Consider the following 26,691-nt stretch of genomic DNA (forward strand, 5'->3'; position numbering starts at 1 on the left):
GAGCTGTTGCCAGTACCTTTCACTCGCAGTCGTCTCCCTTTGAATTTCAAAGAATGACTGACGGCAAGAAGCTTCCATACCTATAGTTCCACATGTGGTCGTTAGCTCAATAAACAGAATCCAGTCTCTGTACAGCAGAATATTAGTAAATCCGCGTTTTTTAATTTTTGTCATAAATTAACAGAAATACACGTAAAATGTTGGCAGATATGCATAGAAACAATTTTTATAGGCTATCATAGAAATGCCGGCATTCGCATGCTTTCATATTTTCACAGCATCTTTCATTTTTTCAAAGATTTTCACTCGTTTTGAGGTTGCTTTTATTCCAGCCTCGTTTCCATGTAAACATTGATGTAGGAGAGACCAGCACTTACATTGTCGATTTTCTGGAGTTCTACGCTTCCAAATGTATTTTTTTAAATGTAATTCAAAAGTGGACGATCTCTTTGTTTCCTGATATGATAAAAGGCCTGAATACGTCCTTTACCCTAGTCTCAGCTGGATATGAAATATGTCAGGATCGTCAAAGGAGGCCGCTTTTTGATGAAAAAATAGTCATGTGACAATCACGTGACATGCTGTCGTACCATGTGAACACTTATATTGTAGGCAGGTTCATGCTCATCATTTTTCTAGTAGGGTTTGGGGCACTTTAGTGGAAGAAGATGAAATTTGAGGTCAATTTCTGTTTGAGCCTCGTCTCCATGTTGAGTGCCGCGTCATTGTATAAAACCCCATTTATCTCGTCAGGGGTACCACAATTCGGGACTACATAGTATCTTATCTGAAAGAGCAGGTATTGGTCTATCAGAATCAGCTGTCAAACCATTTCTGTCGGATGGGTTGAACCAACTCCTTAAATAAGGCTTTTTCAGAAAATAGCTCCTTGACTACCAGTCTTGCTCAGTCTTCTGTCTATGGTTTCTCTTAGCCGAAGTATGGCGAACTCAACCGTCCTTCTTGTGCGCTCTTTGATTTCCCCGAGGCTATTACGAAGCCGTTTTCAAAGCCTTCGTCTATCTGAAAGAATCGTTCAATTGCAAAAACGATCTTATTCAAATGTCTTCACGCGAATTGAACAGGCGCCTCACTCATCTTATTTGAGTGGCGCGCTTTGTTGCAGTTTCCGTTCGTCCGCAGGCATTGTGAAGAGCGATCACACAGTTGATGTACCAGAGATATCCCTCAGTGATTTCGTGCTCAACAAGTTCAAAGAATATGGAGACGATACTGCAGTGGTAAGTAACCACGATGTTTCTTTTTTACTTTTTGTAGGGTAAATATCGAGTGATACGCGATAACATCAGCTCTTTGATTTGTTTGCAGTCAGCGTGATGAATTGTTCCACGAACCTTCTGGAATGAACTCGAACGTACAGTATGCCAGACAAAGCGTTTTTAGGCCAGTGTATTCTATATTAATGAGGCAACAGGAAAGCTTCAAAAGCGTCTTATAAACCAAATTATTGAGCTGAGCAGCACCGGAATACACTTCCGTGTTTTATTTAGGGAACTTTGGAACGTGTTTTAGACGATCAATTTTGTACTTAGCGAAGTGAAAACAGAGGAACAATCATAGAGTTTACATTCATATCTGCATATTCATTTCTGTCAACGTAAATAATGATAATTGGTTAGATCTATGTACAGACTACTGGAATGTTTACTCGTGTATGAAAACAACCTATTGTTTTAAAGTGGTCACGTTTTAGTAAACCCAAAACGAAATTGGTAAACTAAATAGTAAAGGCAATTTAAAGACAATAAAATGAAAATGCAGACTTAAATGCATACGGAAATATCGTTTAAAAACGTCTAAGATTAGTAAATATTTTATGGCAAACTGTCCTAAGTTTGTGGTAACGTTGTCACGAAGTCTAGGTTTTGTAAGATTTCGTGACATAGCGAGGACGTGTAGTGCTGGAGGTATTCCAAAATTTACAAAAAGTTTACTTAAATTTGAGTCCAGCCTGAGACGAATTGGGTTGCTTGTATTCTTAAATTTTGAACCTCTTTTTAGATAGATGGAGCCTCAGAGAAATCCTACACTTACAGTGAACTCTGTACATCAGTGAAAAAGTTTGCTTCAGCACTAACAAGAAGGGGTTTTCAGAAAGGAGATGTTTTTGCTCTCTACCTTCCAAATGTGCCAGAGTATCCTGTTTCATTTTTCGGAGTTATCGCTGCTGGTGGTACAGTTACAACTTTAAATCCTACTTTCACTGAAAAGGAGATTGCTTACCAGCTTAAGAACTCTGCTGCCAAATATATTCTGACTGTGCCTGAGATTGCAGACAGAGCTAGACAAGCTGCAATGGAGGTAGGAATTAAGGAAGTGTTTGTGATTGGTGAAGCAGAGGGGTGTGAACCATGGGCATCTCTTCTCAGTGATGATGGAATGGCCTTTCCAAACAATGTTGCAATTAATCCAAAAGAAGATATCTGTGCTATGCCGTACTCTAGTGGTACCACAGGTTTCCCTAAAGGAGTTATGCTCACACATCACAACATAGTCTCACAGTTGTGTATTATCATGCATGAGAATTTTATGCCTCAACCACGGCGAGGAACTACTCTTGGACTTCTGCCATTTTTCCACATATTTGGCATGGTGGTGGTAATGTCACAATATCTTTACCGTGGAGGGAAACTTGTCTGCATGCAGAAATTTGAGGGAGAGCACATGCTAAAGCTTGTACAAGATTGCAAGGTTTGTTTCTGAATTCTCAGAGCTGTGACAGCTAATGGAGTAATGATAAGTACATCAAGGCATGCATGCTTGAGTCCTAATTAGCTTGACGATTTTAACCTTTGTTGAATCAAAGCAAAATCAATTTTCTTCGTACTTCCACTGCACATTTAATTTAGAAATCTAGCACTTTTACCCTCACTTACATTTTGTTTGTTTCATTGTTTCATTTTCACCCAATCTTGTTAACCCTTTAACCCCTTCGACAGAGTAGCATCTAGTTTCTCCTTATAATATCACCCCTGAATTAAACACTAAGGTCATGAGAATAAGGGAAATGATCACCAACTAAATAAGCTCTGCCAGAGTGGGGCAGGAATGTTGAAGCTTCAAATTAATTGATGCATAAGTTCAATTTTTAGTTTACCATCTCAACATAAGCAAATTGCTTAAACCCCTCAATTTTCTTAAATTTCTATTCTAGATACACGTTTTGTTTCTAGTGCCACCTATTGTTACATTCTTGGCCAAGCATCCATTGGTGGATAACTATGACCTAACCAGTGTTGATACCATTATAAGTGGCGCTGCACCTCTAGGAGCAGAACTTACCAATGCTGTATGGAAACGTCTTCCAAAAGTGGTGGCCATTGGTCAAGGTGAGAAATATTGTTTAGATGAACTTCAGTTCTTGGGTTGCTTTAGATGTATAAAGTATTCACTTAATTGCAATAGTGCTGTCTTAGCTGAAAGCAAAGGAAGAAAGGAAAAACCCAAAAGCAAGTTAATCCACATATAAAACTACCCTCTGGCTATATGCCTAACAGCTGAACAATTTTTGTAGAAGTTCAAGCAAATAATACTTTCAAACTTCGTTAGAGTACCAGAGATTTCAAGCAACTCAAAAACTTGAAAAAGAAATATTTCTTATCTCTGCTAATGAGGTTTTATTATATGCTATATGCTAATTAATTTAAATTTGACTTTTCTCTGTTTTCAATTTTTAATTTTTTTCTATGCAGTTTTTCTGTGCAGTTAGGTATAAATTTAAGATACCTGTTAGTCAGTTTGTTTGGTTATGAGATATCTTCAGAATCAGTTAAACTTTTTTGTCTATTTTATTCATAATAATTTTAACCCTTTAAGTCCCAAGATCTGATTGTTAACTCTCCTCTCTACTTGTTGCAAATGTCCTTGTAAGTTAGGCATGAGAATTTGGTGATAGATCAAAATAACCACTTTTACCTGATAAGTTTGAGTATTCTCATTATCTGTTTGCTGCATAATGCATGAATATTATAGGGAGAAGTTACATGTTTATCACTTCTGGGAGTGAAAGGATTAAGTCTCACATTTAGTTTTCTGTATTATTAGTGAGATGCAGTCAGTCCATGTTTATAACTTGAATAAAATTATGACACCAATTGTTATTAAAAAAGGAAAGTTATTTCAAAATCTTCTCAGACTAAACATTATGTGACTTGTTTACTTTTTCTATGATAACTGTAAGTATAACTGCTTTGAAACCCACTGTCCCACTTTTCTGGGTCCACCTCTGATTTAATTAGCTTGTTTGATCAAACCATTTTAGGATATGGTCTAACAGAAACAAGCCCAGCTGTAATGCTTTGTCCAAGAAAAAATTGCAAGCCTGGTGCTGTGGGTGTTATGCTACCAAACATTGAAGGGAAAGTAAGTGGAAATGGTAATATTGCATACTGCTGTAGTCCTCACCAGGCACTCTTGTCAATGATCACCTTGAAAAAGTGTTATGAGTATTATTTCAAAGCAGGTTACTTTCTCAGTCAGAATTCAAGATTGCTGGTAGAAACTTTGATCTAATTTGTTTCTGGACATCAGCACCTCCCTAAAAACTTTTACAAACCCAAAAAGTGCTCTTACACTCTTAATCTCAAGGTTCTACAATATTCTTAACACACTAATTACACTTACATTACTAACTTGGAACTAAATTTTATTTAGTTTCTTGATACTGTTAGTTGTCCTAGACAATTAAAACAAGTAATTGCAAAGATCTAGAATAATCTAACAAGTCAAGTCATTAACAGAAAGATTACACTCCGAAATGAGTAGTTGGTTTTCAATAGCAGCAAATTAGATCAGCTAGGGTCAAATACATCATACAATCTGTCTTTTCATACTTAGGTGGTTGATGTCCAGACAGGCCAACCTCTCGGCCCAAATAAAGATGGAGAGGTCTGCATCAGAGGACCTGTTGTTATGAAAGGTTGCAAAGCAAATAGAGATTTAAGTCAGAGTGTCTGTGTGTTTTCATAGTCTACAATTAAAATTCTTTTCATAAGAGATACCTGATCAAGGTTTAATTCTTAACATTATTTATGCCTTCTGAAATATCTTCCTTAACCTTTGACTCCCTAACATCAGTGTGCATATTCTCCATACTGCTCTCTATACATTTCTTAAAGTGCTGACAAGGAGAATTTGTTTTAAAATCAAAAGCTTCTTTAGCTTGGTGATCATTTCCTTTATTCTCATGACCTTAATGTTTAATTCTAGGCTGATATTGTAAGGAGAAATTATATGCTAGTCACTCTTAATGGCAAAGGGTTATTTCTAAGTTAAGGTGATTCTTGAATGTTTAATATGGCATTTGGGGCAGGTAAAAGGTACTGAGGCATGCATGCCACATGCTCTGGCATTGCCAGGTTCTAATCCTTTATCTCCTAAGAGTGACAGGCCTCTAATTTCTCCCTACAGTTTCCCTGTTGGATCACATATTAAGGTCTTGAGAACAAAGGAAATGATCACCAACTAAAGATGCTCTCATTTGTTAAGCAAATTCTCGTTGTCTGCATCCAAGGAAATGTATAGAGAACAGTATGGAGAATATGCATACTGATATTAAGGTGTAAAGGTTAAAGCCCTTCAAGGTCTTTGCTTGGACAGCTGTTAGCAATTTTCACTTTTCCATTTTCATCAATAGGCTACTTGAATAACCCCAAAGCTACGGAAGAGTGTATAACTCCTGATGGATGGTTCCACACTGGAGACATTGGTTACTATGATGAAGAAGGCAATTTTTTCATTGTAGACAGACTCAAGGAGCTCATAAAATACAAAGGATTTCAGGTAACCTTTAGCATGTGAGCTACAGATAAGTTAATGATTTGTTTTGTAAAAGTAATACTCAACTTCTCTGTCGATTGACTGTGAATATATGAAAAATGTATTAGGTGAACTGCGGATAAAGATGTAAATATGAAAGCGACCCTCGTCGTAACGAACACTACTTGAGCAGTAGTGAAAATAAGGCTTGAAAAAAATTAAGAGGTCATGGGTTCAAATCCTGTACAGGCCTGAAATTTTTTCAGGCCTTATTTTCACTGCTGCTCAGGTAGTGTTCATTACTGTGAAGATCACTTTTGTATTCTCTGTTTATTATCTGAATTTGTGAATCTGTAAGTTTAGAGCAGATTATACAATAAGCTGAATTAGACATACACTTTGATTGGTTTAAACTTATGATCTATCAGAGGACAGATGTGTAGATAACATCACTATAAACACATTTTGTCTTTGTTATCATATAAAACAAATAGATTCCATCTTACCATTGGTCTGAACAGAAATACATCATAGACGACATCAAAAATGTGGTGAGAACATCAGTGACACACTCAGCTGTGCCTCATCTGCCACCATTCTTGGCCAAATATTACATTTTAATGTCATCTGCAATCTATAACTGAAGAGATGCTCAATGATATGGAATCTATTTGTTAAATGGTTAGCTTTGAAACTAACAATTGATAAGACTTCTGCTTGATTTCATTTTTGGGCTGAAAAATTGGTACATTGAAACAACTTGACTGCTCTCAGGAAGAGCAGTGATATGACAGGATTCAGCTTTAAATTGTTGAACACTAAGAAGAATTGACTTCTTCAATCAGAAAGAGTCCAACCTAAAGCCCAGCTTGGAAGCAGGGAGGGAAGTAAAGGGGGTGGAGGGGTTACTCCTTCATGGGGGCTTGACAGAACTGTTTTCTTAATTAAATCTAAGGAGTAAAATATTCCCTATAGGATCAGACATACATTTAGTTTGTCTGGTTACACAACAGACCTGTCTACTTTTCTTGTTTTTAGGTTCCCCCAGCAGAACTGGAAGCACTCCTTCACACACATCCAAATGTACTAGATGTTGCTGTGGTGGGAATTCCTGATGAGGCAGCAGGGGAACTCCCTAAGGCATTTGTTGTCCCAAAAGGAGAAATAACTGAGGGAGAAATCATCGAATTTGTTGCACAGAGAGTTTCTCCCCACAAGAAACTTAGGGGTGGTGTGGAGTTTATTGAGCAGATTCCCAAGACAGCCAGTGGGAAAATATTGAAACGGGAATTGAAAAAATGATGATGTTAATTGGATTATTGTCAATTTGATAGTTATGATATTAAAATTAGGTGCGAATGATACTTGTTTGTATGAGCTGTAGATAATTTTCCATGTAAAGTTTATCTCAAGTAATATTATTTTCCAGCCCAACATTTGGATTAATGAAATACAAGTAGGCAAATTTATCTTGCATTGTAATTACCTAGGTAACACCCCATAAAGGAAAAATGGGCCAGCTTGTGAAAGGATTATACTGTATAACCCAGTGGTTTTTGATAAATACATGTATTTCTCTAGGATAACAAAATAGTTGGATACTGCCTCAAAATACAATCTTTTTCTAGAGTATTGTAATTGAAAGTACTTGTATTTCTTCAGAATAACAAAATAATAGGAAACTGCCCAATAATAGAATTTTTTTAGATTGTTGTAATTAAAATTTTTTGCAAGATTTCATCTGGAGAGAATCGCAAAAAAGGGCTTAAGTGCTTTATTGTCCAGCATTGTTGATACTGAAGGAAAATAAAATCAATTAGTACTGTAAAAGCTGTTGCTGAGTGTTGTGTAGTTCACCAAACCAATAATAATGATAAACTTGAAATCGAAAACTCAACCCATTTATTCGCAGCGATTCCAGCAATGTAAGGTAGGTTTTCTATGATAAGAAAATTACCCTTTAGTAGTGAAATTACAGTTCACACGAAATGCAATAAAACTCACCGACTGTTTTGAATTCAGAGTGTCCAACATAAACAACTATTTCAGTCAACAAACATGTCTGCACAAACACAACTAGTTTTTCCTTCGACAAAGCACATGGTTGATTTCCCGAATGTTAACGTAATGTAGGCACGCAATGGGAGCTCTACTGAGATACCACAATTTTCCTGATTGGTCAATAACTAATAATTTAATGCACTGCTAAGCCCATGGAAATTTTTTTGTTTTATTATAAGTTTTGTTCATTGAAAGCAACAGACCACACTTACTATGGGCTCGCCGGCCCAACAGCCTTTGCAGGATGATGTGAAAACTCTCAGAAAGTTTGTAAATCACTTGCCTCCAACTGGTGATTTACAGAAATTTTCACTTGTCCTCCCAACCTCCCATGAGGTTTATCATGGCAGCAAACCCATTGTAATTGTGGTCTATTTCTTAACTCTTTGACCCCTGAAAGTGATACACATATAATTTCTCCTGATAGTTTCACTCCTAAATCAAGCATTAAGGTCATGAGAATTAGAGGAGATATCAGCAAGATTAAAAAAACCTCAGTTATTGGGCAAATTCTCTTTGTAAGTACCATAGGAAATGTATATAGAATGTTGCAGAGAAGTTACAAATGGATGGAAATGGTTATTTTTTAGTAAGCTATGACAGTGTATGTAATGTATGTTTTCATTCCTTTTTAATTTGTTGCATGATAAATCTCTTTGACAATACATTCAGCTAAGACACATTTAGCCAAAATCAGGGAATAGTTGTACACCATTTATTTTGATATACTTGTAGTTATAATCACGACCATACTTTTGTAAGGAAAGCATAACTTAATTATGATTACAAAAGCTGTACTTGGAGATTTGTTACTTGTGCTGCTCACACAAAATGCAGTATACGCAACATCATCGTAAAGTAAACCCATCAACTCCCAGAAGTGACTAGCAGTAACTTCTCTCTAAAGTAATCACATATTATCCAGCATATAGGCTGTGAGAATACTCAAACTTATCAGGGAGAAATTATCTTGGTCTTTCACCAAATTCTTGTTACTTGCTTGACGGGAGAAGTAACAATGTTATCTTGGGAATAAAATGGTTAAACATTTAGTCTGCTTAATGGTGGAGATGAGTCCTGAAAAAGGTTGAAAGTTATCACAATCAAAATATGGTGAAGGTTACCTTTGTTCCAATTAGAAGCAGAACAGGGAAGGACTACATTGAAAAGGGAATCAGAAAGCAGATAGAGGGCAGAGAATTCTCTCATTTCTTCAAGTGGGCCATGAGTGTCATTCCCTCATGACTCGGGGAAGGGGGGGGGGGGGTTGGTTAAGGTAGGTCTAACCAGACAACTTGAATCATGCCAACCAGGAAATCAAACTATGTAGTTTAAATTTCAAAATTTGAAGCTTTCTGTAACATTTAACTTAGTTTTCTGAATAATCCTTCAAGGTGCTCTCATCTAAATGAGTGTTCAGTTTCTTGAAATTTCGTTTTCGATTTGCTTTCCTCTTCTGTTGTGTCTGTTGTGGCCTTCTGATTCCAGAGTCCTGCATTGTTGTGATCCCAGCTTTAATAAGATACTTTTCAATGTCATTTTCACCAATCCCTTCCACTGAGACTCCTCGCCAGTGCTTCTGGAATTCCTCATCAACTTTAAGTTGATGTTGGTCATTCTTAAAGAAGAGGATAACCTTTTTGTCAGTTGAGCGCGTAATGAACATGATCCGACGTCCAACTGATTTTATGACTTCATCAGCGTCCGGCAAACTTTCCCGTATGTCATCAAGAAGAATTCCGCCTAAACCCGAATCTTCGTGCCGCTCTAGAAGCCTCAGAAGCTGTTTTTTGTCCTTTATGTGATACTTCGGTTTGAAAACAAACTTACCATCTTTATGAATGAGTTTAGAGTTTTCTTTCAAAGCTTCATTGCCCAACCAAGCTTTGTCACCTTGGTTGATGTCAGTGTATTTAATTTGATCGAGTATCTCATCCAAACTCAACGGATCAAACTCTCTCTGAAGATGACGCCGTTTCATGAAGTCCACGATAGCCGCAAGCACAGCAAACTTGTGCTTGCTTCTAAAAGCATGTGTTTTATAATCAGGAGAAGGGCTGACCGGTTTCTTTGGCTGTAACAATTCCTTTGGCAAATAACTACTCTTTGGGACTTTCGGTTTTGACTTGTGTTCTCCACCTGATGGTTTCGATTTTTTCGATTCGACAGTCGGTTGTTTCATACTTCTAGCTTTGAAGGATTTATACTCCTTGATGAGGGAAGAATCCATGGTTTAATGATTGATTATCCTGAGTGAATAACGGTATTTCCAACCAATTTATATATCTTATATGACCAGTAGAGTACCGACAACACTTCTCGTCAGGATTTCACTCAAGAGAGACCGAGAGCGTTTTGCTTGGTAACCGTGCCTAATCTCCGACAGTTTCCGAAGTTTTCCGGTGCATTCCGAAATTTTATTGAATTACGAACAAAGCATTCGGGGTTTCTATTTGGCGCGAAATTCGCTTTTGCGAAGAAAGATTCCTAATTGTACCAAAGACATTCAAAATGCCAGGAGCTGTCGACGTGTTACAGGTTAGATAGCCTAAATTTTTTTATTTTGTTGAATTTCATGAATAAACGTTTAAGCAGTTTTCGCTCGAAATGGCACAGCGATTTGCAAACGACGACTTGTTTGACGCGGAGCTCGGAGAAGATAGTGATGGCGGACGAGATGGAAATTTTTCAGACAACGAAAGTGCTCCAAAATCTCACGCACTCGATCACATCGACAGCAAAGAAAAAGATAATTCGGAAGAAGAAGCTGCAAACAGTGATTCTGGGGAGGAAAATACATCTGAAAAGGAGAAGAATCATCGAAGACGAGAATCTAGAAAGAAGGTAATTGAGTTGAGTTTATAAGCAAACTTGTTTGTTAGCTTTTTTAAACTTCTTGAAGGATCTGTGAACTTTAAGTAGGTCGATGAAAATAGGCAACTTTTACAGCCCATATTAGTTAATGCGTACCTTCTACCTAGCTGAGATGTAATCAAATAGAAATAAAATACTTGATAACAAATCATTACAAATTGCATATGTTAATTGGACTCGAAGGACTTCTGTGTGTAAAAATACCTAGAGTCTGAGTCTCCACCATAAATGAAACTGCAGCTCCCTTTTTCGATTTTGATGTCCTTTATGAAATTTTCAAATAAATAACGTATCAGTTGGAGGGTCTCAGGATTAATAATACTCTATGTAATTGCAGCTCATCAATATGGTCAGTCCAGCCGTGGAAATGCTACCCCATCTAGCGGCACATTCCCCATTAGCCTATTGCTAGGATGTACCCCTGGGGATTATAGAACAAGGATTTACAACAACTGGTCTACTTACATCAAAATCTAAATTTCAAAAAAATTGTGATCGATTGTCAGAATCTAACTACAATAAAACACTACAAAATCTTTTCTTTTTTCATGAGGGTAAGATTTCTTCAAATAAAACAGTCAGGTTAAGTTTGCTAGAAAAGTTTAGCCCACATACACTTTAGAAGAACTAATATTATGACAAGGATTTAATCAGTTTTCATGTTATTTTTAACAGTCAAGCAGGCCTCGTAAGGCAAAGAAGGCAGAGCTTATGTCCATGCACAGTGAAACACAGAGAATGGTCAGAGGTTTGTGTGTATTTTTGATTGTTTATTGCTGCATTAATATTTCAACCCTTCACACCCTAACATCAGCATGCATATTCTCCATACTGACCCGGTCCCTCATATTCTCCATACTGACCCAGTCCCTCATATTCTCCATACTGACCCGGTCCCTCATATTCTCCATACTGACCCAGTCCCTATACATTTCATAAGGTGTTGACAAGGAGAATTTGTTTAAAAATCAAGAGCTTCTTTAGTTGGAGATCATTTCCTCTATTGAATTCTCCTGACCTTCATGATGCTTGATTCAGGGGTGATATTGTAATGAGAAATATGATGCTAGTCACTCTCAAGGGTCACAAGCTCTTAAAAATGCATATAAATTGGTTGTAACACATGTATTATCTACTACTTAAAGTGCCTAGGACAAAAATTGTTGTTTTGCATTTTCTGGTTGATAGCTAAGTTTCTTACATCTTTTAAATTTCAAATGATATTTTTTTACTTTTTAGAATCAATAGTGAAGTTGCCATACCATATGCCAGCTGTACTTCCTATAACACATTTTCTGAAAAGGGTGCCACTAACAGATCAAAAGAAGTCTGACAGGTACTATGAAGCATGCCTGTAATTTAATCTTTATCTTGCATGAATTTATTATTGGAGAAAGACCCTTGTAAGTTATGGAAGAATGGAAGAGAGAGGGAAAGGCTGATAGGATTTTACCAACACATTCCCTATAAAATGGAAATCAAATGAAAAAATATTTGTCTTAACATAATTAAACCATTAGGGGAAAAGAAATCTGTCGATAAGAGTAACAGGATTCTGGGGTTTAACACATCCTGGAGAACCTGGAAAGTCCTGGAATTTTATGTTGACATTTGCCAGGACTGGAGAGTCCTGGAAAAAAGACTATAGGTCCTGGAAATTCCTGAAAATCTCCTTTACTCAAGTAATAAAGTTTTCAGAATTAACATTGAAGAAATGTCTATAAACCATAAGGGGAATTGATTTTGAAATCTTGAGAATAGGAGAGTTTAAGGTGAAATTTAGAGTCCTCAAAAATCAATCCAAGTCCTGGAAAAGTCTCTGAAATTTGTTTCTGAAAAAGGGTATAATCCTTGGTATTCATGCAAATTCCTCTTTTCCTTGGAAGTTGTGCTAGTCTATCATAATGAGCTCTGTCATGTATTGCAATCCCAGCATTTTTGTCAGGTGTTTGTCACAAGTCAGTTTTTATTCCCTAGACAGGAGATGCATCTTGAATTTTCCTTGTTATCACAGCAAGCAAACACTCAAAATGATATTATCAGATCTGGGTGACATGATTAGTTTCAGTGTGCAACTCCTCCAAGAAAGTAATGTAACATAATAGAGAATTTATTGTCATCAAAATCCTTCCTTTCTTTCTATCAGCCCTTGGGTTATTTCTTCAGGAATTCCACCTGAAAATCAAACATCACCCGTTGGTAATGGTAAGCCTGCTGACCAAGAGCTTGCTAGTCCCTTGATTGCTGACACTGCCAGTCCCACAGCTGCTGTTGATGCAGTTAAGGTGATGTCTAAGGCAGCAACACCAAAGCTGAGTGCTGCTACAGATCCATTCTTCTTGGACTTGGATGTCACCCCACCTGTGGCAAAGCCAATAAGTAGTGGAGTGCAGAGTTTAAAAGAAAGGTAGTAGTTGATTGGAACCAAAAAATGCTTTTACAAGAGTGAGCCCTTATGAAAGTTTCAGTTTTTTCTCCTTTTCACTTTTCATTTATTTTTTTTTTTGCTGTTGGTAATAGATGTGATATTTTACCTCATACAATTTGTCCAGTAGTCTGAATGCTAACATTATTTGCTCTGGAAAACACCGAAATGAGAATTTTTTTTGCCACATTTGTATTAAAGAAATACATTGCAAAAACTGGGCTTCATTTCTGTAACACTTGAGAATAATGTTACAGTGTACAAGTGTTGTTTGCTTCATTTACCTGTTCTCATTTAATACCATTTAATAATTTTTTTACAGATTTTTGAAGCACACCTTAAAGCCTCAAGATAAATCAACAACTGCAAAGAAACTCACAGAGAGAAAAGATCCCCCAATGGAGGAGGTCTCTTTAGAAGAAACACCCAAAACCAAGGGGGTAAACCCAATCCTTTGTAATGAGAAACTCATGACTGCTAAGACACCTGGTGAGTCTTGTATGTGCTACTTTTGTTATACTGGACATAGTACATAGTATTTTGGTGAATTTGCTTAATAGCTTAAAATTACAGAAAATGTTTATTAGTAAAACAACTTAATAAAAGTGAAGTAAAAAATCCAAGGTCAGGCATCAAAATGGAGTATTAAATGTGGTATAAACTAAATTAAATGCTGCTGCATTTATTAAAGTTTAGTGTTTCTTCGTACATGTACATATGTGGCATTATTTATGGGCAACGGTTAAGCTCTTATGTCTCATTTTTTTTCATTGAGATAGAATCAATTGAATACAATATAGCAGTTTGATGGTGCAAAGGAACTGATGGATCTACATTTACTGCCAAGTAAATCAAGGATCAATTTGGCCATGTAGCCTCTTGTTGAGATTTTAAATAATATACTTCAATTGTTTTGCCGCAGGTTCCAGGCTTCAACTTCTGAAGGAACAATTACAAAAAGAAATGAGAGTAAAACGAGCAGAAAATAGGCAAATACAAGAATCTCAAAGGAAGTTAGACAATGAAGAAATGAGTGAGGAAGAAGAAGAGGAAGAAGAAATGACAGATGAAGAAGGTGGATGTACAACCTACATGGCCTACATTACAATTTAACCCTTTAACTCCCAGATCAGATTTGTCATTCTCCTTACTTTCAACCATACAATTCCTCTAATGTTAGTTCAGAGAAGTTGGTATTGGATCAACTAATTATCCTCAAATTGATATTTTTCTGTATTCTCATCACTTATCTGATTGATATTGTAAGGAGAAATTCTGTCTTGATCACTCATGGGAGCTAAAGGGTTAAATTTATTCTAGGCTGGTTAGATTGCTATGTAATGTTAGATCTGTATTAGCCCAGAAATCTTGTACTATGATGCGTCAAGATTCCAAGATACAGTTAACAATTCCCCCTTCTCACATTTTGATTACAGCTCTTAAACACCAATTTTTAAAATGATGACTTTACTGTTTGCTAAAAATTCTGAGAATTGAGATAAAGAAAGGGAAAGAAAAATGAAATTATATTGCTCTGATAATCACTTGGGGAAGACATTAAATTTCTTTGGTCAGTCCTGGAAGATGTTGAGAAAGAATGCCACTCATTATCTTTACGCAGATGAATCTGATGATGAACTTGACAAGTGGAATGAAGATGATGAACGAAAGCAAGAGGAAGGCGACAGTGAAGTTGATGGGGAAGATGAAGAAGACAAAAAGGCTAAAAATGACTTTTTAGATGATGAAGCAGATGAAAGTGATAATGATGATGATTTTGATAATGGCAGAGATGACATTGACTCAGGATCTGAGGGAGATGTCAGTGATGATGGTGAAAATGACAACACTGCAGATGAAAACTCTGTTCTTAGTGATAGTGAATTTTCTGTTTTAAAATCTCATCACTCTATTAAAAAGAAACCAAAACAAACAAAAGAATCAACCATTCATCCTAAGGAGGAAACTATGGATCTTTTTGGTTTTGGTGACAGCCGTTCCAGAGGACCAGAAAATGACGGTTCTCTAGAAAATAACAGTAACAGTGAAAAAGGTACTGGAGAGAGTGTGGAAAGCCTTTGTCTGCGGCTAGACAGTTTGGAAGACGGTGATGATACAAATTTCCACTTTCCTAGCTCGCCAGTATTATCTAAGATGAAGGATAAAAGCAAAAATGTGGCCAATATTTCTGAGGCATCACAGGAGTCCAGCCAGTCAAGTTTTGGGGGAGGGTTAGGTTCAGAGTTTGGTGGGAATGCGAACAGTCTTGAGGCCAGCAGTGACAGTAATGTGATACCCCCTGGACAGGGGGATAATAGAGTCCTTGGAATGGATGAAGACAGAAGTCCAGGAAAGAAAACACCCGAGATATTCTCATCTTTTTCCAGAGTCAGACACCTCATGGGCATGGGAAATTATGGTGATGCACTGTCTGTAAAGAAGGTAATAATTCTGATATACTTTATTTTGCTTTTACTTGGTGTGAAAACAGTGAACTTAGCTCAGATGTGTTTTTACTCTCACAATAGAGAGCAAAGGCATGGCTAATTTATGCATTTATATCTCATGCATAAGACCTACAAATTTATTCCATTTGTTTTTCAGTCTGGTAAATTATCTCAGCTCACACTTCCTGTTGAAGATTCCCAGGTAGGTGATACAATTCACATAAACTACTAATGTTGATTCACTGACATTCTCTGTTGAATTTCTCTTACTTTGTGTGGGTACCTGTAATTATCAAATTCTTTATCTACAGAGAGTTCTGTTCTATAGTGTATTCTGGAAAAAATTCAATTTGTGACTGAAAAATTTTGCAAAGTTATTGAGATTTTGATTGAAATTTAAAGTAAAACCAATTTATTTTCAACCAACTTATTTTTCAGGACCTGTTTGATCATGAGAGTGATAGGAATGTTGAAGACAACAACTCTCAGCTACTAAAAACAGGATCAGAGCCCATGTCTAGTGATTTCAACTTTTCTCTTGATGAAGACACTCAGTTCACTCAAATACTGAACACTCAGGGGTTAGTCTTACCTTCCTTGGAATTTCTATGGTTTTGCCTTTTTTTCTGATTCAGATTTACACAGTGACATTTACATTCCTTCCTTCTCTTCTGCATTGCTAAAGTTAGTCACCTGTGAGATCATGGCTTTGATTTTCAATTCACAGGGCAAATAAAATGTTTTTTATGATGGGATCAATACTGAAACTTCTGGGAGATGGAAAATCATCAAGAGCTCAACATTTATCTCAGTCTATATAATCTTGTTATGAATGCAACATACATATAATATGCTTGTAGTTTTTAAGCTGTTTTCCATATTCCCAATAATTTGTGTTTTTCTTTCTTTCTGGAGCAAAAAGTTGTCACAATGACTGCTAACAATACATTTGCATCATGTTGTTATTTGCTTGTTTGTTTTTATTTCCATTGCAGCTTCCTGAACTCCAGTAAAAAGAGCCAAGCAAAGACAAAGAAACTTTTTGATGACAAAATCAGTGGGAATACCCAGCCGGCCATGAAGGAGCTGCTTGGGTTGTGTTCTGGAAGATTTAGTGACAACGAAGATGGCCAACCTCTCCATAACACTGAAAGTCAAAAAAATACAAAGGGGCAGAAGAAAAACTCAAAATTTGACACACAAAGCAAGCAAGACAATATGAGTGAACTACTGGGTTTATGTTCAGGGAAGTTTAGCGACGATGATAATGATGATGAGATAGTTGATGATGTGTTAGAAAGGCAGGAAAAGGATCCAGAGCAAAGCAGATCAGAGGTTGATGAAGAAGAGGGAAAGATTGATGGTGATGAGAGTGACGAGAAACGGGGCAAGGAGAGTGATAATGATGATGATGAAGAGAGCGATCCTGAGGAGATGATTCTTAAAAGAAAGTATGGCAAGACTTATGGGACAGAGAAAAAGTATGTTATTAATTGACATGTTGTCTATTTTTTCTTTTCATCTTTTTTAGCTTTCGCCACACTATTCTTATCATTGACATCTGAGGTGATTTTGATTTAAACCTTTTAACCCTTTAACTCCCAAGATCTCATCAGTAGTTCTCCTTACTGTCTGCCATATAGTTCTTGTGATGTAAGTTTAGAGAATTTGCTATTGCATCAACTAATAATCCCCAAATTGATTTTTTTCTTTATTCTCATCACTCATCTTCTTGAAATTGTAATGATATGGTAAGGAGAAATTCTGTCTTGGTCACTCATGGGAGTTAAAGGGTTTACCTCTTTAATTGACTAGCATCTAATTTCTCCCTACAATATTCCCTGAATCAAACATGAAGGTCACAAGAATATTATAAGGAAATGATCACCAATAAAAGTAGCTCTTGATTCTTAAACAAATTCTCCTTGTCAGCTCCTTAGGAAATGTATAGAGAACAGTATGGAGAATATGCATGCTGATGTTAGGGTATAAAGAGGGTATAAAATAATATCCTGTTTGGATACCTATAGGAACGTTTTTGACAAGAGGAATTTTTTGGAGGAGGAAGCTGAGCTGTCGGGCAGTGATGTAGGATCTGATGAAGATGAAGATATTGCCACAGATGATGATGTTTTGGACGAAGAGTCTGGAGGAGAGGATTTACCATCTGATGAAGAACTGCAGAAACAGATTAATAAAGTTCATATGTAAGCGGCATTTATCATCGAATGAACAAATCTGTGGGTTTATTTCTTGTACTTGTGATATTGCGGACCTAGCGGGGCTTGCTAAAAATTTATTTGGGATTTCTTAGCGGTACTCTGAGTATTGCTGTTCCTCGTGGACAATTTTTTTATCTGTCGCTGGTAAACCCCTTCCCCCCTCCTTCCTTCCCCTCTCCCCAGAAATTTGTTGAGTTTTAAGCAAGTTCGCATTCATAGTCTTGGGAAAAGAGGGGCATTGTAGGTGTGAAGTGTTTTGCCTCTAGAATAAAACACCGTAATCCAGCAAAGGTTGAACCCGTGTATCTTGATAAAGGTCTGGAACGCAAGGCCACGGCTCTGCGCCGAGGTACTGACACAGAAGGAGTTCTGCAAAAGAAAAAATTATATACCTTTCTTGCAGGAAATCAATCCACGACCAGGACAACGCGGAACTAAGAGCTGTCAAAGAAATGTTTCTTCCTGATGGCGATCTATACTCAGATGGGCAGGGCCGGACAAGGCACTTCCGATGGAGAGGTATTGATGAGAATTCACAGTTTAATCTGTTCGGTGATAAAGGCTTGTGGGGCGACGAAGAGGGAGAGGCCACTGAACTGAGTACCGAGGAAGAGATACAGAGACGCAAGGAAAGATATGAAAGAGAAACGTTTCTGAGAGAAGAACTGGTAGGGTGAAACTCTCTTTGACTCCTATGCCATAAGATAAAGCAATTTTTTTAATTGAGTAAGAAAAGTCATGCGGGATTGCGTTGGTTTTGCATCACATTGGTATGCCATTGGTCTAGAAAATTGGCGCCATTCTCCGGACCAATCGTTTGTATAGCTGAGAGCAAACGCACCCGGTCACTGGTGTTTTCCCGCGCTTGAGGTCGATTGCATCTTTTGATTGGCTGAGGTGATAGCTTTGGTTTTCTTTTTTTATGTGCGTGTAACGAGCCCATTTCTAGACGCAAACAAGCTTACTAAGTCTTTCAAATTCGTTGGAGTATTTTTGTATTTCTGAATGGTGAAGTAATCGATTTCTTTACTTCTGTTTTATTTTACTTTCAACAGGAAAAAAAGAAAGAGAGTAATATGTTAGATATCGACGAAAACAGCCAAAATATTCTCAATAAAATTAAAGATACGAGCAGTCAATTACCAGAAGGTACGGCCAGGGCTTCTGTTTTCTTTATTGTCGTTTTTTCACCAATTTTCTCGACTTTCGTTCCCAGTTTTCTACGTAACTGTGCTTAATAATTAGGTTTCTTCCTTTTCCCTTTCATCTTTTTTGTGTGTTGTACAGCTCCAGTGAAGCCTCAAGCAATCATACTGAACTACAAAAACAGCGTGGCACCAGCGGTAAAGAAAAAAAATGTAAGTGTGCCGAGACGCGGCTCTCTGTTTGTGTGGGTACAACTGAAGGGACTTCTTGTACTTAGGAACTGCTTAAGTAGTGTTCATTACTGCGATGATCACTCTCGGCTTCATTTATTAATCCGCAGTTCAAATGTAATATATTCAGATATTCATAGTCATTTACTCATCACTTCACGGGTTTATTAAGAACCAAAATAATGACCAGTTACCAATTAGCTTGTTAGCTGAGTTGGTAGACCACTACACCGGTATCAGAGGTGTTATGGGTTCAAATCCTGTACAGGCCTGAATTTTTTTCCACGCTTTATTTTCACTATTCCTTAAGTGGTGTTTATTATTGCGACGATCTCTCTCATTCTCGTTTATTAATTCGCAGTTCAAATATATGATATTCATATATTCATAGTCGTTCACTAAAGCGACTGTTAATCCACTTCAGTATTCCTACGAACGGTCTGCTTCATGCTCTTCTTCTTGTGAGTTCCAATGTTATAGTCGAACGTTTGTCAAGCATTGATTTTTGTATTCTTTTGCAGTCTTTTAAAGGATCATTTCTGAAGCACAGTAAAACGACTCTGTCAAGACTTTCATCGCTCACATCCAATACACCAAATGCGTCCGCCACAACACGAGGATTTGTGTTCCACACTGTGTCACCTTCTGGCAAGAACGACTCTAATGCAAAGGTATGTGACGTGCCAATAGAGTTTACGAACATCGATGCGACTTAAAATCGCGTCAAACTGAATGTTCAAGTTCCACTTTGCCCATTGAGTTTTCCTATCAGTAATCTGTTAAGTTTGTTTGAGAATTTTGCATAAAATAGGAGTCTGACCAAAAGCCATATTACGATTGTAACTGTAATGAAAAAATAGTTTCCAGTGAAGCTATAATTTTGACTCAGAGACGTATCTTCCGCATTTTTGCGATATTTGAGAATGGCATATCTTGCGGGAAAAGTGCGGGATTTCACCAGGGACAATTTGAATGAAATAACTCGAAAGAAAAGCCGACATAAATTTTGACAGTTGGTGCAAAATTTTAACAGAATAATTGAAAACGAAAAAAGGGAACGACTTAAATTTTGTCAAATGGTGCAAACAAGCTGTAATTTTTGGTTTCTCTTTCAGAAACTTCAACGCACAAATTCTGCAATAGATTTACCGGCGTCCAAGAAACCACGATTGGACAGGGCCATGAGTGATTCCACCAGTGTTTTCTCCATGTTATAACACCAGGCTGTATTTAAAGACAACTACGGCGGGCCGTAAGTACATGTAACCTACGCAGCCGGCGGTTTTGTATGCGTGTGAAGTGCATCCGGTTAGTGCAGATGAGAGAAACTTGACCGCTAGCTACAGCTGATGAATGAACTTAATTAGTTACCGCTAAACTGCACCAAATCCATTTTTGGTAGCTCGTTACGTCTCTTCCAGTCTCTTTGCACGTTTTTTCTCGCTAACGATTTCTCAACAATTAGAACGATTTTCTTTTCAGCGACTTGAAGCCAGAAATAACATTGTTACGGGCTTTATCGCAATGCTTCCACATGTACTAGGCAATATTTCCTCTATTCAGTTACAATTGGTGCATTAGCTCGCTTTATTTTTCACTGATTATTCTATTCAGTTTAGACTTATAAGCGTTCGTAAGCCGAAATTATTTTTATAACACAGTTCTTGTGTGGTGTGAGACTTAAGGCAAAGGAGAATTTTTTATCATAAAAGGCTGACAGAACTTGAGACGCGAAAGCCGTTGATCCTTTGCTGATGGAACGCTGCTTTGGTCATCTTTGGTATCAATAAACATTGCGTTGCATTTAAATCGTAACTAGTCATTCCTCCTTATGGAATGTGAGACTAAAGTAATCCTTTAACCCTTAAGAATGACTCGCATCTAATTTCTTCCCAGAATAACATCCTTGAATCACACTTTAAGGTCACGAGAACAGAGAAAATGATCACCAACTAAAGAGGCTTTCGATTCTCCTTGTCAGCACCTTTGGAAATGTCTAGAGAACAATATACAGAATATGCATACTGATGTTACGTGCATCATTTTGATATGAGCTTTTGAATACACGTGTTTTATCATATTGTACATAGTTACTTAATCAGAATAAAAGCACCTTGTTTACAAACGCGTTTCATGATTTTCTGCCTCGGCGAAAAGCACACCATAGTTTCCCCTATGTGCATTTCTTACAAATTTCAACTTTATCAAACCGAGCAACTCAAACTATTCGTCCGGTAAAGTTTTGCGAGAATATGAATTTCACCCATCACTGATCATCCTTTTTGTCCATTATTTAATGCTTTTTATTTGTCTGATGACGATTTTCAGAGGCTCTTGTCGAATCTCGAGTGTGAATAAATTCCGGGATATTGTGCGCGAAAAGTTCGGGAGAATTTTCATCCTGAAACTCCATCATGGGGCTGTAACTCCGCTGGATTTCAACATATCTCGTGCTGGAAAAGGAGTTATTATTGCCATTTGCGAAGGGCTCTGATCTTTGCGGCGTTGAAAAATCGCTTCGCTGACCGCTCAAAAAGAAATCTGTAGCAATATCATCGGCAGAGTTATAAGTGTTACCATCATCTTCAAATTCTACAGTTGGACTGTACCCTCGCTGAATTTCTATGTACCTAACTCCATGAACTGCACCGGTGTTGCATCCATTAAACGTGAATTCTTGTGTTTCAAATGAAGTATCTTTCAACTCGCTTCGTTTTGCATTTTCTCTCTCCTTTTGGCATTGAAGTTGATGATCTATTAGCTTGTCCGACGGACACAGTTCCTCGCATATTTCACACGGTAAAGCTATGACAATGCTTCCGCTTTCGTGGGCCAATTTTTTTTCGCTTTCGTCGGCGCTTGAGGTCGTCTGATCGCCTAACCTCTTGTCTGTTTTGACGAAAGCTTTTTGCCCGTAATCCATTCTTGTTTCTGAGAGATCATTTACGCCACTTGATAATTTTACAACGCAAATCTCGCTGTTGTTATTGGTGGAAATGCTTCATCAATATCTTTTAGCGATTTTCTTCTGATCCGCTTTCGACATTTCCAAGGCATCTAATGTTCATTAGAACTTGTACATTAGACGGGTACAAATACACTCGAGGCATTGATTTGTCTGTGAAAGCCTCCTCTTCTTGAAAACTCTTACATTAATAAATCACTAATCTTCAACCCGTCATCTCCAGTAATTGCTGGGATTTTCCTTCAGTAGGAGTTGATAACTAGGTTGGATGAAGTTCTTTATCAATCGCTAGCCTTCCTTCCATTCCTCCTGAGGGGGCGGGGGGGCTACTGAAACTTGTGTGCGCTTACCGCCTAATTCAGAAGTGATTAGCAAATACCATTCATCACCGATTTTCTTCGGCCTAAATAATGGTAATAGAACCGAGTGGAGTAAAATTCGGTCTCTAACGTACGAGGATTTACAAAATCGGACGACCGAGAAGCGGGAGTCTGATTTGTTAATCACGAGTATGATGACAGACCGTATTAAACGACACGAAGTCCTGTTACCAGTTAATCAGTCATAACCATTACAATTTCCGAAAAAACAAGTATAATTATTCTAGAAAATATCTCCGATAGAGGTACAGTCTAAAGAAAACTCTACAGAATAATCAGAGGCCGGCTAATGCACCAATCACATTGGAGGAAGTTGTTATGGTTATGATTAATAATGGTAATAGGACCGAGTAGAGTCCAATTCGGTCTGTTATCATACGAGTGACTAATAAAATCGGACGACGGTGAAACGGGAGTCCGATTTGTCAATCACTAGTATGATTACAGACAGAATTGGACGACACGAAGTTCTGTTACCAATTAATCATAACCATTGCGATTTCCGAAAAAAAGAATTATTTTCCTTTGAAAGAAAGAGTAAAAATCTTTTGAAAATGCCACGATGCACTTTTCCAGTCTTTCATATTTTAAAAAGCTTAAAAATCTTATGTCTAATGCACTGAGGCCGTCGGATGCTGAATTCTTTAAATGCGTTTTCAGTTACTCTGTATAACTCTTCTTCGTCTTCTTACGGTTACACCGCTGGGAGTTGTGTTTCCATGTTGTTCCATCCTTTCTATGGCTCTGCTCCGACGAGGAGTGGTTTCCTTGGCTGTTCCTTAGACACTGATCATAAATGGTTCTGGTGGGTTCCGTAATAGCCCCTTCCGGTGCCTGCATGTTTCTTACCGTGTGGAGGAGTTTGATAATACAGCACGTTACCACAACCATCTAGATGAAGCAAGCAGCATTAATGGTTCAGTATCCACACGGTTCAGTTACTGCGGCAAAATTGAAACAAGCCTCTAAAGTAGACCCCAGCAAGGAAATTAAACGTTTTTTGAATGAAAATTAGAACTTATTAATTAACTGTCGGGCCTAGTCAATTGTGTTAGCGAACTGACTAAAGGGAAGGGTTTTAATAAGAATGATCCGTTCTCCAGGATATGGGACCCATGAGATTACCTTAAATGGTATACTACGCATTCCTAATGCTGTTCTCTATAGGCCGCTCTACTTAACCATTTTGCATCGTACAGCTAAAAACCAGCTAAATGAGTAGCATGATAGAGGTGCAAGGGTTGATAGAACGTATAATGTAAAAACTGTACATCAGTTTTAGCCTGCGTAGTTGGTGGTAGCCTGCGTAGCTGATAATAGTTTGTGTGCGCTCTGAAGCGTAAGGACCCGTAAAAGGCAGAGCGATGAGAGGCCTGGCGTCGGTCTAACTTCATCGGGCCCAAAAAAATCGCAAGTTGCGTACCAGTTGCGTTTAACGCATGGCGGGACCTATTTGGAATATAAATACACTATATATCAGTTTTAAGGACTGTGTTGGCGGAGGTTCGACAGTAATTCAACTTTCACTTCAGGCGTGGTCAGGGACTTTTTACTGATCAGTTCTGGGGGTGACTTTTTCTCAGGTCACCTGCATATTCGCGCGATGAATGTTGTCTGTTTTTTCGGCAAAGGTCGCACGAGTTTGCTGGAGCATGCCAATTTTTAACTGATACCCCATTCACACAAAAGCTTAAACGTGTTTTAAAGTTTTTTTGTTGAAAAAAAATTTTTTTTTTCGTAGAAACTGCTTGACCTAATATTTTTTTACTTAAAATGTAGCACATTGGAAATGCAAGTTAGCAAGCACTTGAATCTTATGGACAATTAAGTTTTTCAGTTCTCTGGTTATGATTTTCATTCAGTAAAAACCAGTTTAACAAAACATGTTTTGCTGATGTGAATAGGGTATTAGATTCCTTTTTTTTTAAGTGTTCAGCTGGACTTTGACTTGGAGTACGGTCATGCAACTACGCTGATTTTAACCTGAATACGATTTGTTGTTTTTCGTAATTATATCTTGCGAGGCAGGCCGCTTTGGTTCACGCTGTGGGTGAAGCAGCCGGAAGCTGGAAAAGGTAACTTACTTTCATGATTCCTCTTGAAGATGTCAATGCGGGTGCCAAATTTAACTTTCACGCAGACGACTGACGAAGTCATCCATGCTATGATCTAAAATAAACAACTCCTTTTGTAGGAAAATCTCAGTATTTGCTTGAGATGGGTTTTAGAGATAAGAGAGAAACTTAACCGGTTTACAAGAAGAATAATACATATTATTTCACGAATCAATCCAAGCCTCGTGTATGTTTGAAAAAGAGAATACATCAAATATATTAACATTAGAAGGCTTGGATTGACTAACAATAAAACGCGGATCAGAAGTTTAATCGCTAAAAGTTCAGTTATAACGCAGGAGGATATTGATGGAGCATTTCTACAAATTACAACAACGAGATTTGCGATATAAAGTGATCAAGTCACGAAAACAACCTCTCAGAAACAAGAATGGATAACGGGCGAAAAGTTTTCGTCAAAACAGACGGGAGGTCAAGCGATTAGGCGGCCTCAAGCGCCTACGAAAGCGGGAAAAAATTGGCGCACGAAAGCGAAAGCATTGTTACAGCTTTACCATGTGAAATGTGCCAGGAACTGTGTCCGTCGGACAAGCTAATAGATCATCAACTTCAATGCCGAAAGGAGAGAGAAAATGCGAAACAAAGCGAGTTGAAAGATACTTCATTTCAAGCACAAGAATTTGCGTTTAATGAATGCAGCACCGGCGATTCGTTGCCAGTTCATGGAGTTGAGAAATAGAAGTTTAGCGAGAGTACAGTCCAACTATTGAATCTGAAATGATAGTAACACCATTGACTCTGCCGATGAAGATCTTTCTAAGCGGCCAGCCAAGCAATTTTTCAACGCCACGAAGAGCGAGTTGGCAAGCTGTCTCTAAAATTTGTCAGGGAGGAATGCGCTGCAATAATTTAGCATCTGACGCAGTGAACTCGCATAGAACTTCCTCTCACATAGAATGGGGATTAGGAACTGGTAGCTCAATTTGGAAAAGCTTCTGTTATTCCACAATGTCTTGAAGCAATGGATGGGACTTTCATTAAGATCAAACAACACGCAATGAATACAACAGACAATAGAGATCTATATAAACCGAAAACAGCGTTATAGTTTAAATGTCCAAGGAGTGTGGGACTACTGTTATCAGTTTATTGATGTGAGTAAACCAGTACTATCCAAGAACAATAGTTTGGTCTCTCCTTGTGTAGAGCAAGAAGGGATATCATGGAGTGTGTATTTAGTCGCTTAAAGGGACGATCAGGTGCATTACGACGACCGCTGGACATAAACCTGCAGAACTTCCATATGTTATCTACGCCTGTTTTTTTCAACATAATTTTTGTGAAATCAACAAGAGTCTGTGTAAGAAGACAGAGTAGCTGCAGCCATTTCATACGACAAAGATTCTCTTCAATTTCTCTCTCCTATGTTTTCTAAGTTTATCGTCAAGAAGAGCTCTTATTTCAGCTGTTTTCTTTTGCCTATTCGCATTCAAACTTGAAGATGAGTACAGACTATCCGGGAACAGATCGCAGTGCTCACTAGTTGGCATCGCCTTAGAATTTTCCAACTCAGTATTTGCTGTACCATCAGTGGAGGGAGAGCCTTGGGTAGAAATAATAGATGATTCAAGTCCAATGAAAACGCTGGCGTGGAAGCAAAGAAAATGATGCGTTTTTGATAAAACGCAAATGGAGCATCTCGAAAACGTATCAGTGGGAACGGGGTCTTAAAACTGTTTTGCAAATTTGCGGCTGGTTTACTGAAGCCGTCGGATGCCGAGTATTCTACTCTTCATATGCTGTACAATAAATTTATTTTACTAAACGTTTTCAAAGTGGTGTGTAGTATAGCTGTGAATTTTACCAGCTGTGCTATATTTTAGACGAGCCCGCCGGCCGAATCAACTGAAATAAAACAACGAGTAAAAATGCTCAGCGATATTGCACACCAAAACGTTTAATGAGCAATTTAAACGTCAATTTTAATGAGCAATTTTAATGGCAACTTTTACATGTGAAGCAGAAAAGTGGGATTAGATTTCCAAACAGGAGAAGTAGAAAACCATGCCACCAAGCGTTCAAGCATAG

At 37.8% G+C, this 26,691-nt stretch overlaps 3 protein-coding genes across 4 annotated transcripts; 2 read left to right on the forward strand and 1 right to left on the reverse strand.

Annotated features, from left to right (window-relative positions):
* Positions 1 to 737: 737 nt before the first annotated feature.
* On the forward strand, positions 738 to 7,629 carry LOC131781874 (uncharacterized). The gene is made up of 7 exons (XM_059098589.2): positions 738 to 1,241; positions 2,023 to 2,712; positions 3,176 to 3,350; positions 4,283 to 4,383; positions 4,858 to 4,939; positions 5,657 to 5,802; positions 6,817 to 7,629. Exons 1-7 carry the CDS (start codon positions 921 to 923, stop codon positions 7,078 to 7,080), a joined length of 1,779 nt encoding a protein of 592 aa, XP_058954572.2. The 5' UTR covers positions 738 to 920; the 3' UTR covers positions 7,081 to 7,629.
* Positions 7,630 to 8,472: 843 nt separating this feature from the next.
* On the reverse strand, positions 8,473 to 10,176 carry LOC131781871 (transcription initiation factor IIE subunit beta). The gene has a single exon (XM_059098583.2). The coding sequence runs from the start codon at positions 10,067 to 10,069 to the stop codon at positions 9,209 to 9,211; it is 861 nt and encodes a 286-aa protein (XP_058954566.2). The 5' UTR covers positions 10,070 to 10,176; the 3' UTR covers positions 8,473 to 9,208.
* A 108-nt stretch (positions 10,177 to 10,284) lies between these two features.
* On the forward strand, positions 10,285 to 21,291 carry LOC131781879 (claspin). 2 transcript variants are annotated; one of them, XM_066169642.1, is made up of 18 exons: positions 10,285 to 10,377; positions 10,456 to 10,683; positions 11,389 to 11,461; positions 11,953 to 12,049; positions 12,860 to 13,120; positions 13,461 to 13,627; positions 14,061 to 14,213; positions 14,760 to 15,580; positions 15,743 to 15,787; positions 16,024 to 16,166; positions 16,581 to 17,066; positions 17,616 to 17,792; positions 18,211 to 18,475; positions 18,863 to 18,956; positions 19,095 to 19,165; positions 19,705 to 19,854; positions 20,299 to 20,435; positions 21,080 to 21,291. In XM_066169642.1, exons 1-17 carry the CDS (start codon positions 10,351 to 10,353, stop codon positions 20,398 to 20,400), a joined length of 3,360 nt encoding a protein of 1,119 aa, XP_066025739.1. In that variant the 5' UTR covers positions 10,285 to 10,350; the 3' UTR covers positions 20,401 to 20,435; positions 21,080 to 21,291. The 2 variants fall into 2 exon arrangements, with proteins under 2 accessions (XP_066025739.1, XP_058954577.2); XM_059098594.2 differs by having other exon boundaries at positions 20,299 to 21,291.
* Positions 21,292 to 26,691: the final 5,400 nt, after the last annotated feature.

This window comes from Pocillopora verrucosa, chromosome 7 (assembly GCF_036669915.1).
Source record: "Pocillopora verrucosa isolate sample1 chromosome 7, ASM3666991v2, whole genome shotgun sequence".
Classification (NCBI taxonomy): domain Eukaryota; kingdom Metazoa; phylum Cnidaria; class Anthozoa; order Scleractinia; family Pocilloporidae; genus Pocillopora; species Pocillopora verrucosa.

Excerpts from the sequence above, each read along its gene's own strand:
- LOC131781871 (XM_059098583.2), bottom strand. The coding sequence starts at position 10,069 with ATGGATTCTTCCCTCATCAAGGAGTATAAATCCTTCAAAGCTAGAAGT.
- LOC131781874 (XM_059098589.2), top strand. The coding sequence starts at position 921 with ATGGTTTCTCTTAGCCGAAGTATGGCGAACTCAACCGTCCTTCTTGTG. Across the intron at positions 4,384-4,857 it reads TACCAAACATTGAAGGGAAA|GTGGTTGATGTCCAGACAGG; the intron begins GTAAGTGGAAAT and ends TTTCATACTTAG. Across the intron at positions 4,940-5,656 it reads AGGACCTGTTGTTATGAAAG|GCTACTTGAATAACCCCAAA; the intron begins GTTGCAAAGCAA and ends TTTCATCAATAG.
- LOC131781879 (XM_059098594.2), top strand. The coding sequence starts at position 10,351 with ATGCCAGGAGCTGTCGACGTGTTACAG. Across the intron at positions 12,050-12,859 it reads GATCAAAAGAAGTCTGACAG|CCCTTGGGTTATTTCTTCAG; the intron begins GTACTATGAAGC and ends TCTTTCTATCAG. Across the intron at positions 14,214-14,759 it reads AGAAATGACAGATGAAGAAG|ATGAATCTGATGATGAACTT; the intron begins GTGGATGTACAA and ends ATCTTTACGCAG.